Source organism: Loxodonta africana, chromosome 22 (assembly GCF_030014295.1).
Source record: "Loxodonta africana isolate mLoxAfr1 chromosome 22, mLoxAfr1.hap2, whole genome shotgun sequence".
NCBI lineage: Eukaryota > Metazoa > Chordata > Mammalia > Proboscidea > Elephantidae > Loxodonta > Loxodonta africana.
The window spans coordinates 36,293,646-36,305,503 of NC_087363.1; the positions used below are offsets into that span (position 1 = coordinate 36,293,646).

At 52.1% G+C, this 11,858-nt stretch overlaps 1 protein-coding gene across 3 annotated transcripts in view; it reads right to left on the reverse strand.

Moving 5' to 3' along the window:
• The window catches only part of IQSEC1 (IQ motif and Sec7 domain ArfGEF 1), a 154,448-nt gene extending 153,497 nt beyond the window's left edge, over nt 1-951 (reverse strand). Inside the window, exon 1 of one of the 3 annotated variants that reach the window (XM_064274809.1) lies at nt 481-951. In XM_064274809.1, the coding sequence (XP_064130879.1) occupies nt 481-548 (68 nt within the window). In that variant the 5' untranslated portion in view covers nt 549-951. The remainder of the gene's footprint in view (nt 1-480) is intronic. The other 2 variants (XM_064274806.1, XM_010589933.3) reach the window with 2 other exon arrangements.
• Nucleotides 952-11,858: the final 10,907 nt, after the last annotated feature.

Here is an 11,858-nt window from a genome sequence, read left to right on the forward strand (position 1 = left end):
TCCTATGAGATCTGCACATGGGAAAACTTCAGCCAGAGAGGCGAAATAACTAGGAATGTCAAAGCCGGGTTTAGCCCTGAGCAGCCCGGCACCGAGTATAGGCCGAGCCCACAGCCACATTCATGGCCACCCAGTACAACGGCTCTGGGAAAGCAGGTTTGGGAACTCTGTTTCACTGGGGGACACAGCTCAGAGAAGTTAGGTGACAAGACCATGACCACACAGCTGGCGGGAGCCTGTGGCCCAGGGCCAGGAGTTATGTAACAAGCACAATCCCTGTGCATACCATGAGCCCGCCAGCCACATAGTACCTGCTGCCTGACACTGCCCACAGGCACTAGGGTTCCCAGCCCTTTCCTTAGAGCACCAGGTGTGGCCTTTCCTGGTCTCCATACCTGCTCCCCCCCGGGCTGGGGCCCCGAACCTGGCCCAGCCAATGCGAGGTGGCAGGCAGCGCCCCCGCCACACACCTCCCCGTACCTGAGGGTCCTCACAGAGATGCAGTACTTCCACATAAGGCTCCACATGGCACGGCCATCCCCCTTCATGCCTGACTTGGGTGGGGATGAGGGTCGTCTGGGCTTCAGGACTCCTGGCCAGGGGCTGGCTCTCTTGATAGCTCTCAGGTCACTTCCTTCTTCATGGTTGGAAGAAGAAAGAAAAGGTCCAAATGCCAGGGAAGGTGGGGGAGCCGGATCTCACAGGCCCTGCAGGGCTCAGCCCCCGGCCTTGTTGGCCCCACACGTCCGGCTCTCCAGACCCTCTAGGTCCTCGCACACCAGCCCTATGGCTTCTGCACAACCTTGCGCCTGCCTCCTGCCAGGAGACAGCAATGGCCGGGGTCCAGGGGAGCAGTGAGTCACTCAGGGCGGGACGGTGAGGGGCGTCCACCGGCCAGGGAAAGCGTGGCTGCTGGGAGCTCAGAGCTGATCCTGTGTCTGTGTCTGAGGCTGGCTTGGGACAGGAGGCCAAGCGAGAGGGCGGGCTGGAGGCTGGGTGGGGAGGCAAGGGCCGGCCCACATCCTCCCCCTTCTCCCCAGAGGCCTAAACCCAACACCGCCACAGCGGGCCCAGCCCACCCGACCAGAAAGGAGCTGCCCTGACTGCTCAGCGTACAACCTGGAGAAAAGCTTGAGTTTGCCAAAAAAACAAAATAAGGAAAAACTCAGTGATGTTTCCTGGGAGAGCGGCAGCCCACAAGGGTCTCCATTGGGCCGGTGAGACAGAGTTTTCAGCCCTGGCCAGACCAAGTACCTGCTCTGTGACAGGGCAGGGAGCAGCCAGCCACTCTCAGATCCCTGGGGCTCATGGTGCCCTAGGCTCTCTCTACAGATCCATAGCTCACTCAGCCACTTCTCCCAATGGCCTGATGAAGTGGATGTTATGGTTAGCTCCATTCTACATGTGAGGAAACCGAGGCACCAATGGCGAAGTGACTGAGCCCAGGTTACAGACCTAAAAAATGGTGGAGGTGGGATTTGAACCCTGCCGTGGAGCCCTGGTGGCGTAGTGGTTAAGAGCTATGGCTACTAACCAAGATGTTGGCAGTTCAAATCCACCAGCTGGTCCTTGGAAACCCTATGGGGGTAGTTCTACTCTGTCCTATAGGGTCACTATGAAATCGGAAGCCCTCAATGGCAATGGGTTTGGGTCGGGCTCCAAGGAGCTCTGGTGACACAGTGGTTAACCACCCAGCTGCTAACTGAAAAGTCAATGGTTGGAATCTAGCAGCCACTCCATGGGAGGAAAGACCTGGCGATCTGCTCCTGTAAAGATTACAGCCCAGGAAACCCTATGGGGCAGTTCTACTCTGTCACATGGAGTCACGGTTATGAGTCAAAACAAAAACAGTCAAGCTTCAAGCGCCCACACTGGAGTCCATAATGCATGCCAGCAACTCTATATAGAGATGGGTGGAGATGGGGTGGGGGATGCTGAAGGGCTGGGGCCCTCTGAGCAGCTGTGTGGGGTGGGATCTGGGCCTGAGCTAAGGCTGGGCCATTTCCAGCCCCAGCTGGAGCCCCTGCCCTCTTCCCCAACAGCTGCTCCCAAGCCCAGCCCAGGGTAGGCAGTTGGGGCTTCCCAGGAGGGGTCTCCAGGGACAATGACTCATGCCTCAAGGTCAGTGCTCACAGGACCTACTTCTCCCCACCCACAGCCCCCAGGAAGTCTCCCCAGAAGGGCAGGTGGGCCCAGATGCTGGTACCCTGCAGGGCCCTGGATATCTTGCACAGCTGCCCTGCCAGTGGGCAGCAGGGTCCCCACTTCATTCAAGAGGAAACTGAGGCTCAGAGAGGGCTATCACCTGCCCACGGGCACAGTCAGGGATGGTGGAGCCAGGTCTGAGCCCATCTCCAGGTCAAAGCCCTGCTCTATCTCTTGTGCCACCCACTCTGGCCTGGGAAGAATGGAAATTCCATTTTGGATTCCAGCCTAATTCCCACAGTAGGGACCAGCAGCTGCATGCTTGTCTGTGCCCCAAGCCAGGAAAGAATTTTTCATCTGAAAGCAAAATGGACTTCTACAATGATCATGGCCTCCCTGAGGCCTCAGGAACCCAAAATCTCTCCCCTCCCCATTAGACAAAACTTCACGAGCCACCATAGCAGACCTCTACCTGCTTACAGGAGCCCCTCACAGCACCCTGCGGAAGTGGCTTCCCAGCTTAAGCTTGAACACCTCCAGTGATAGGAAGCTCACCACCTCTCAAGGCCACTCATTCCATCCTTGACCCTCAGTGACCTAAGGAAACACTCCTCGATACAGCCTCCCTGTCACTTTTCATACCGGTCTCATTTCCTGGTGCCACACAGAGTACAACTTCCCTTAAAGGCTTTATCTGGTACGTTCTCCTACTAAAGGAAGTTTTTTCAACATCTCTTATGTGGGAGGACTGTTTACACATCTCCAGTCACCCACCCCTGTATTCACATATCTGTCCACCCACCCACCCCTCCATCTAACCATCCATGGACCCCTTCATCCATTCACACATCTATACACATGTCCTCCTTTCCTTCCTCCCTCCAGTATTCTCATTCATCTCCTCATCCAACTTTCTATCCATCCATCTATTCCTTCCTTCCTTTGATCCTTCCTTCTTATCAATCCATCTCTTCACTCACCCACCCACCCACCCACCCACCCATCCATCCATCCATCCATCCATCCATCCATCCATCCATGCCCTTGCTCACCCCTCTCGGGCCTGGGCTGCCCCTTGCCCATCTCATGCATGCGCTGTAACAAGCAGCTGCAGCAGCCTCTTTCTCAGGAAGGAGCATCTTCCAGAACCCCCTCCTGGCCTCCCTGTCAACCTTTTGCCTCTCACCTGGTGCCCCAGGTTTCTGTTCATGGCCTGTCATATTCCTGAACCATTTGTGGGTTCTCTCTTTCTGCCCCGTGCCCTGTATTTCCCAGCTTGCCTACCTGGCTCTGATTTCCCACATCCCTGGGCCCAACAGCCCCACACTCTGGGTCAGACCCCTCCACCTAGGCTCAGCAGCAGGGATACTCACCATCTCACAGGGAGGGGGATTTGTCACACGAACCCCACATGCCTACTCTGGGCCAGGTGCCAGCCAAGGTAGGCACCTAGCAGAAAGGGGCAAGGAACTACTTTTGGCCTTGGAGGTCACCTCAAAGAGCAGGTGTCATTTTCAGCTAAAGCTGAAAAGAAACCTCCAGGACCAGGGGCCCACGGTCCTTCTGTGCGTCCCTTGAAAGTTCCTCGCCTGGAAGATCCCTTGTCAACAAAACATCTAGAGGGTTTGGGCCTCACACCTTTATTTCTCTTCTTGTGTGTCCACCACCTTTCCAATAGCATTATGTTAAGGCTTTCCTCCCCCATTTTACAGATGGGGAAACTAAGGCACAGGAAGAGGTGTGGCTTTCTCAAGCTCCCACAGGGCATAATTCAGTTCTCAAAGGGCTGCTTCCTTGGCTTGGATGGGGCTAAGAGGCTGTGTTTGAAGGTTGAGGAAAGCCTTAGGGACAAGCTAGCTAAGTCTGAAGTTGCAAAAGTGGCTAAATGATCCCACCCAGAAGGGAGACCAAGGCGGAGCCTTCCATTAGCCGCGTTCTCAGGTAGCATAGGGATGAGCTAGGGATGCTTTGGGGCTCCCCCCACCATTTCACAACTGCTCTCTTCATGTCCTCTCCTGGCCTCTTAACAGTCCTGAGGGGTAGTGGGTCTCATCATTCCCATTCTACGGATGAGAAAATTGAGATTCCAAGTGCTTTATGCTGACGCATCACGCTCTGTCTTCAGCCACCTGATGGTGTCTTGTCCTTGAGAAGAGTGGACTTTTCATTCATCTTTGACTTCCTTATCCCTACATGAACCATCTCATGTCTGGAAGCCTCAGTTTCTTCTTCCACAAAATGGGAAAAAGAATCCCTGCATGCCTGGCTGTGCAAGGAGTAAATGATACCACGATCACAGGCTTGTGTGGCCCTGGGTGTGTGATTGACTTCTCAGTGCCACCTTCTGTAACCGAAGACACAATGAGAGCATCCCTGGAGAGGGCTTTTGGAACAAAGAGGGCGTGCAATAAACACCAGCCCTCCACCCTCAGCCCAGTGACTCACACAGCCACCCGAATGAAGTCACTGCTGCACAGGCAGAGAGAAGGACACATTTGTTCCCTGGGAGGTGCCGACCACGGTGAACTTGGCCTGTGGGGTCAGGGCAGCTGAGGCTTTGTACAGCAGGGAAGAACAGGTGAGGGCCCCGCTCACGGGTACGAGGGCTAGGGGCCATTCTCTGTGGACCAAGACCACCCTCCAGGATTTGTACACTTGGCAAGGTATGTCTGAGGTTTCTGAAACACTTCAACTCTGCTCCCAACTGAAAGGAACAAGCAACTGCTCCATGTCTGTCTTATCTATGAAATGAGCAAACCACCCTCCTGGAATGAGCTGGAGATAATGGTACATTTATAGGTCAGACATTGCACCCCTGATATGTAATTCTGAGCCCAGCTCCCTTGCCCCCCCACCCCGGGTAGGTCTCTGTGTGGCCTCTTCAGGGGTCTCCCTGCCCACTGGTCCACTTTTCCCCACCTTTTGCTGGCTGCCATAAGGATCATTCTAACACCAAAGCCCTTCTCTAGGCTCCCCATTGCCCACAGGAGAAAGGCCAAGGCCAGGTAGGCAAGGTGAAGCACCATCTACCCTCTGCACTAGCTTCCAGCCTCCACACCCAGCTGTCTCGGGACTCCAGGCCTGCTGCCCTGAACACGGAGTTCTCACGTCTGGGCTCGTCACTCTCCATGTGCCTGCAGCTCTATTCCCACTCCACTCCACGTGGGCAGTAGACTGCCTCATCCAGGCTCCCGTGCCCTCTGTTCGTATTAGGTGTGGCCAGTGGGAGGCACTGGCAGGAGGTAGGAGAAGAAAGGGATCGGGGCACTCACTCCCCAGCTCGCCCCCTCCCCTACTGCACTGTGGTTTGAGATGGGCTGTGCCCTCCCCACACAACTCGCTCTCTGGGTTCACGTAACTCTTCCCTCCTCAGTCCCACTGCTGCCAGCTGGTGCTGTCCCGCCATCGTTGGCTCTCTGGCTCCCACGGGCAGCACTGCACTGCATTCTGGGGTGAACCCTGTCTCGTGCCAGGACCCAATGTGCTTCCCCGCAAGGTCAACCAGAAGGCCACCTCCTCTAGAAGGCCAATGGTTCATTTGCTCATTCACCCATTCGTTCAGCATTTATCAACTGCTGCTCTGGGAAACAAGGCTGTGGATGGAGCCCAGTAGGCTGATCTTTTGCTGGGGAAACAGCCAGGTCTCAGCCAGCGAATGAAGAAAGATGACTTCTGAGAGTGACCGGTACCGTGAGGAAGATGAACCAACTCGAATGACTCTGGGCGTGATGAGCTTCCCTTGGCTCCTTCTGCATCCTCTCCACTGTGGGACTGTCCTCCAGCATCTATCTATCATGCCTCCTGTGCGTCAGCTGTGTCCTTGTCTCTCCCAGAGCCCCTGAGGGCAGCGGGCGGGACACACTGGGAAGAGTATTTGAGTAGTTTAGTGCTCTGCATCGATTATCCAAACAGCTTTCACAACAGCCCGATGAAGCAGTGATCATTACTATTCCCGTGGTTAAGAGCTTGGCTGCTAACCAAAAGGTTCGCAGTTCGAATCCACCAGCTGCTCCTCGGAAACCCAATGAGGCAGTTCTACTCTATCCTATGGGGTTGCTATGAGTTGGAATTGACTCAATGGCAACAGGTTTTTGGTTTTTTTTTACAAGTTAGAAGTCCCTGGATTGTGTAAATGGTTAACATGCTCCGCTGCTTACTGAAAGGTTGAAGGCTTGAGTCCACTCAGAGGCACCCTGGAAGAAAGGCCTAGCAATCTACTTCCGAAAAACCAGCCATTGAAAAGCCCGTGGAGCACACTTCTACTTGACACACATGGGGTTGCCATGAATTGGAGTCAACTAGACCGCAACTAGTTTTTGGTTTGGTTTTTTACAAGTTAACAAACTGAGACTCATGGAACTTTTGGATATTTTGCTCAGGAGGGATGATATTCAAACCCAGATCTGCCTCTCTGACTCCAAAGTCAAGCTCTTCCTCCTGCTTTAGGCTAAACACAAAGTAAACCACCTGTAATTTATACCTGCAGACCTTCAGCAATGCACAGAGCAGGGCCAAGCCTAAGGCAGACGCTTGGCTCACAGCCTCCAAATCCTTCATCAGCCTGCTCCTCAGGCAGCATTTGCCTTGTGAGGAGGGGATGCCGCGATATCCTTATTTTCTAGATGGGAAAACTGAGGCCCAGGGTGGATCATGCAGGACCAGTGGTGGGCCCCTGGCCTTCCAGGGCAGCTGGCCAACTTGAGCTCCACCATCTTGTCTCAGGGCTAGGAGGCCACTATTTGCCCATGAGCAGGCAGGGACTGGTTGCTGACTTCAGGGTCGGGTTGGAGGAGAGGCCAGAGCAGAGCTTTACCAAGTTCATCTTGGGGAGCACAAGGGACGGGGCCCACATCGCCCGATTTGGCGCGCAGGGCCTCACTTTGCTCCCATGCAGAAAAGAGGCTGCAAAGGGCAATGGAAACAAGGAAGAGCTGTTGCTTGGACCAGGGTGGTGCAGGAAAGGTAAGGACAAGTGGTTGGGTTCTAGAAACATTCTGAAAGTAGAGCTGGTAGGATTTGTTGATAGGTAAGATGTGGGGTGCTGGTGGTACCGTGGTAAAGTGTTTGGCTGCTGGCCAAAAGGTTGGCAGTTCAAATCTACCAGCTGCTCCTTGGAAACCGTGTGGGGCAGTTCTACACTGTCCTATAGGGTCGCTATGAGTCAGAATCGACTCAACAGCAATGTTTTTGTTTTGTTTTTTTTAAGATGAGTTTTGAGAGAAAAAGAGGAGTCGAGAATAAGACCAAGGCTTTGGGCTCAGGAACTAGAAGGACAAGGCTTCCACAGATGGTGGTGGGAACACCTAGAGGAGAAGCGGGTTTGAGGAGAGGGTTGGGGAGGGACAGGCTGAGTATAAAACGGAATGGTGGAACCACGCCCTGCCTAAAGGGAACAGTTCTTGTCTAGCTCCTCCTGACTGTTGCCCCGGTGTAATGAGGGTTCTGATTTTTCAGAAGCCAGAAATCCAGATATTTACATAAAAGCTCTTGATTATTAGATGTTTGTAATAAATTCAAAATGCCATGTGGGCTAATCCCACGCAAGCTAAACAAAGCTCATCTATGGTTCATCTGGCCTCGTACCTGCACTTCTTCTCACTCTCCAAGACTCACTGAGTTGCCACTTCTTCCCCCAGGAAGCCTCCCCTGATTGCTCCAGCTCCAGAGCTGCTTATAGCCCCTTACAGCCCCTGCAGGTCTGAAAACTCCAGGCTGTGAGTGATGTAAGGGTGCCTAAAGGTTTGCTCATCAGTTTCTCATGCCCCCAGTACAGGGTTTGGCCCAGAAGAAAAGTGAATGGGTGAACGTCTGCTGCGTGAATGAGCAGTTCCCTCACATGGTCCCTCTGCCTTCCAGTTTGTAAGGGAGTGCACGAGGCCCAGAGAAGTGACAAGCCCTGACCAGGGCTAGATCTGGGGCCCAGGCCACCTCATTGTCCCGCAGCCTGTCTGTAAGCTGCCCCGGAGGCCGGCCAGGCAGAGGGTATGAAGACAATTGTACAGTCTTATCAAGCTTTGTCACTGGGGGAAAGGACAGGATCCTGGGCACCTCCTGAGCATCTGGGTGGAGCCAGCTCTGGGGACTTCACTCCAGGAGCCTACTAAGGAGCCCCACCAGGATCAGAGCAGAGTCAGACCCTAGGGCTGGGCCCCATTGCCAGTGCCCTGGCATGGGGGCAGATGGGTACCCAGAGGGCAGGGTTTGACAACAGGAATCAGGCAGACGGACATAGACAGTGTCCTCTCTTCTGGGAGTCCTGTCATGGTTCTCTGTGGCTCTGGGGAAGGCAGAGATACTCAGGGTTTAATGCCCAAATCTGCCAGGATGTCAAATCAGACAAGGTCAGCAGTGGCAGCTGCAGCCCCAATTCTCAATGTCAGAGATGGAGAAATTTAGTCTTAGAGGTAGGAAGTGACTTATCTAAGGTCACACAGTGAGGAAGTTACACATCTGGGACTCTGAGCAAGGAGTTTCGACTCTCAGCCCTGTGCTCCCTCCACGCTGTTGAGCAGCCCTGGCTGTGGGATCCTTATGAGCCGTTCTTTACACCTTGTCCCTCCGTCAGTCTCCATCAGCAAAATCTGGGACAAATAGAGCTTACCTCTAGGGGGGTTTGTGAAGATGAACAACTTGATGGAGACAATGCAAGTGGTAAAGCTGTTGTGAACACCAGGCAATACCCTCCTCAGCCTCTGGTCTCTAAACCTCCCGGGCATGGCAGTCTTTAAAGCTTCCAGGGTGAGACATCTCACTATCATCCTAATAACAATAATCCCACCTAATGGTTATGAAGTGCTTATTGTAGCAGTGCTGTACATGTGGCTCTTTAATTCTGAGGACCACCCTATGGGGTAGACACTATCAATCACATATACAAGGTAGAGAAACTAAGGCACAGACAAGTTTACAAACTTGGGTTGAACGGGTAGTAAATGGTAGCACTGGGATTTGAAACCAGGCAATTCTGCTCCAAACACACACACTATAACTACTCTGCGACATGGCTTTTCTAGTGCAGCATAGAAGTCCTTCTCAATGTCTAACCTCAATCCCTTTTGCTGCAGGCTGTGGTTATTTCCCAGCAACTTCTCAGGCAAAGGAGAAAACTGTTCCCTTCAACCCCCCACCCTGCACTGTCATTGTTATTAGGTGCCATTGAGTAGGTTCTGCCACACAGACCCTGTGTACAACAGAATGAAACATTTCCCCCGTCCTGCGCCATCCTCACAATTGTTGTTATGCTTGAGCCCACTGTTGGCAGCCACTGTGTCAGTCCATCTTGTTGAAGGTCTTCCTTTCTTTTGATGACCCCTCTACTTTACCAAGCATGATGTCCTTCTTCAGGGACTAGTCTCTCCTGATAACATGTCCAAAGTACATTAGACAAAGTCTTACCATCCTTATTTCTAAGGAGCGTTCTGGCTGTACTTCTTCCAAGACTAAGAGGCCTAAATTCTTCTGCTCCCAACTTCTAGCTACTGGGGTGCTGACATGCAGGTCAAGTGACTCCAAATAGGAGCCCAACCCTTGATTGTGTGTGTGTACACGTACCCACACATGAACCCCTTCAAAGAGGACTAGTAAAGACTGCCCTATACTGTGCCAGGCCCTGTGATTTCCTGCGGGGCATGACCTCACCTGGGCACGGGCTTCCCTGCCTACTATCTTCCTCCTTCACTGTTCCAGGGCTGTTGGCTAATATCTAGACCTAACCAAGCTTCTGGATCTAAGCCCCAGCTAACAAGAACTACAAGTGACAGGGGAACAGGGTAAACGACACACCTCGGGAGGCAGTCAGCTAAAAACATGCTTCAGGCAATGGCCTGATTATTCAACAGGTAAATTGCAAGAAACAGGAGGGCAAACTGCTAGATAAAAGACTCAAGAGACATTTGCAACGTGTAGGGCTTGTTAGGATCCTGATTCAAACAAACCGACTGTAAAAAGACATTTCTGGAGACCATGTGGGAAAACTGAACATGAGAAATCTTGTGGGGCGGGTGAAAGAAATCTGTAAGACGGTAGGCAAAAGCTGCTACCTGGTGTTTTAAGCGAGGATTTTCCTCCAGGACTCGGGTTTACCTGGCCTTTCTCTCTGCTTCCAAGTGTATGTCTCAAAATGTCAATAGTAAGAAGTTAAAAAAATAATGTACATCATAATAAATTAACTGAATCCCCCCACACATTTATTTTAAAAGGAAACTTTATAACACTCCCTTAAATGGAAAACTGGTATCACTTGCTCTAAGGAGAAGGTTACCACGAAAACAAGACACTGTTATTCAATTTCATGGAGATACTGTTTCCTGCAAAAGGTGCTGGGCTTAAAACTTGCCCCTCTTTGTTAAAAAGAAACCCTGGAAGAGAACTGAGTTCCCTCTCATCATGGGTACGCCTTTATGGGGACACTGGTCCACAGGGTGAGGTGCGCCTTCTGCTTCTCTTTAAGGAGGGTGGTGACAAGCCTAGGGGGCTGGTAGTCTCCTACTCCTCCCTGCCACCCTCGCCCAGCAGGAAAGAGGGGCTCTGGCTGGGTAGCTCTGAGCCTCAGCAGAAGCCTGAGGCTTTCTGCATTACAAACCCCAAAAGCTTTAGAACCAGGGGTCACATGGAGTGAGGAGCCTTTGAGATCATTCCTGTCTCCAGGGTACTGATGAAGAAACAGGCTCAGAGTGGAGCAGGAGGCTGCCCAAGGTCACACAGCAAGTATGTTGAAAATCAGGAAAGACAAACCAAAAAAAAAAAAAAACCTCTTTGCCATGGTGTCGATTCCAACTCATAGTGACCCTATAGGAGACAGTAGAACTGCCCCATTGGGTTTCCAAGGAACACCTGATGGATTCGAACTGCCAACCTTTTGGTTAGCAGCCAAACTCTTTAACTACTTCACCACCAGGGTTTCCAGGACTCCAGGGTTTCAGACCTCCAGTCCTATGATCATGTGGCCTTTCATTTGTTCAACAGATTATTTATTGAGCACCAGCTGTGTGCCAGGCACTGATTGAGGCACTGGGGACAGGAGCGAACAAGGCAGACGAAAGCTCATGGAGTGGACGTTGAGGAGGGCAGGGGACAGGGGAGACAAATACTAAACAAATGAATGAGATGATTTCCCATGGCAAAGGAGCCCAGCAGAAAAAAAACAAAACAAAACTGGGTGATGGGAATGGCGACGCCTGGGGAGGGTGGTGCTGTGCTCAACAAGACCTCTTAGGAACAAAGACTGAACGGCTAAGAAGCCGGCAGAGAGGAGATCTGAGCCGGAGGCTCCAGGCGAAGCAGAGCAGGAGAGCTCGCAAATAGCCTGCGGCAGCACCCGACCACTCCTTTTTAAGTTTGTATTTTGACTTAACTTTAGTTTTAAAGAAAAGTTGCAATAAGAGTACAAAGAACTCCCCTATATCCTTCACCCAGATTCCCCACATGCTAGCATTTTATCCCGTTTGCTTTATTATATTGTCTCTCTCTCCATACGCACGCACACACGCATGCACACACAGTCTTTTTGGGATCATTTGAGAGTAAGTTGTCTACCTCAAGCCCCTAAGACTTCAGTGTGTGTTTCCGAAAAACAAGGACGTTCTTTTACATCATCACAGTGCAGTTTCCAAAACCGGGACACTAACATTGATTCAGCACCACTATCTAACCCACAGATCTTATTCAGGGTTTGCCAACTGACCTAATGATGTCCTCTATGGCCACGCGGCCTC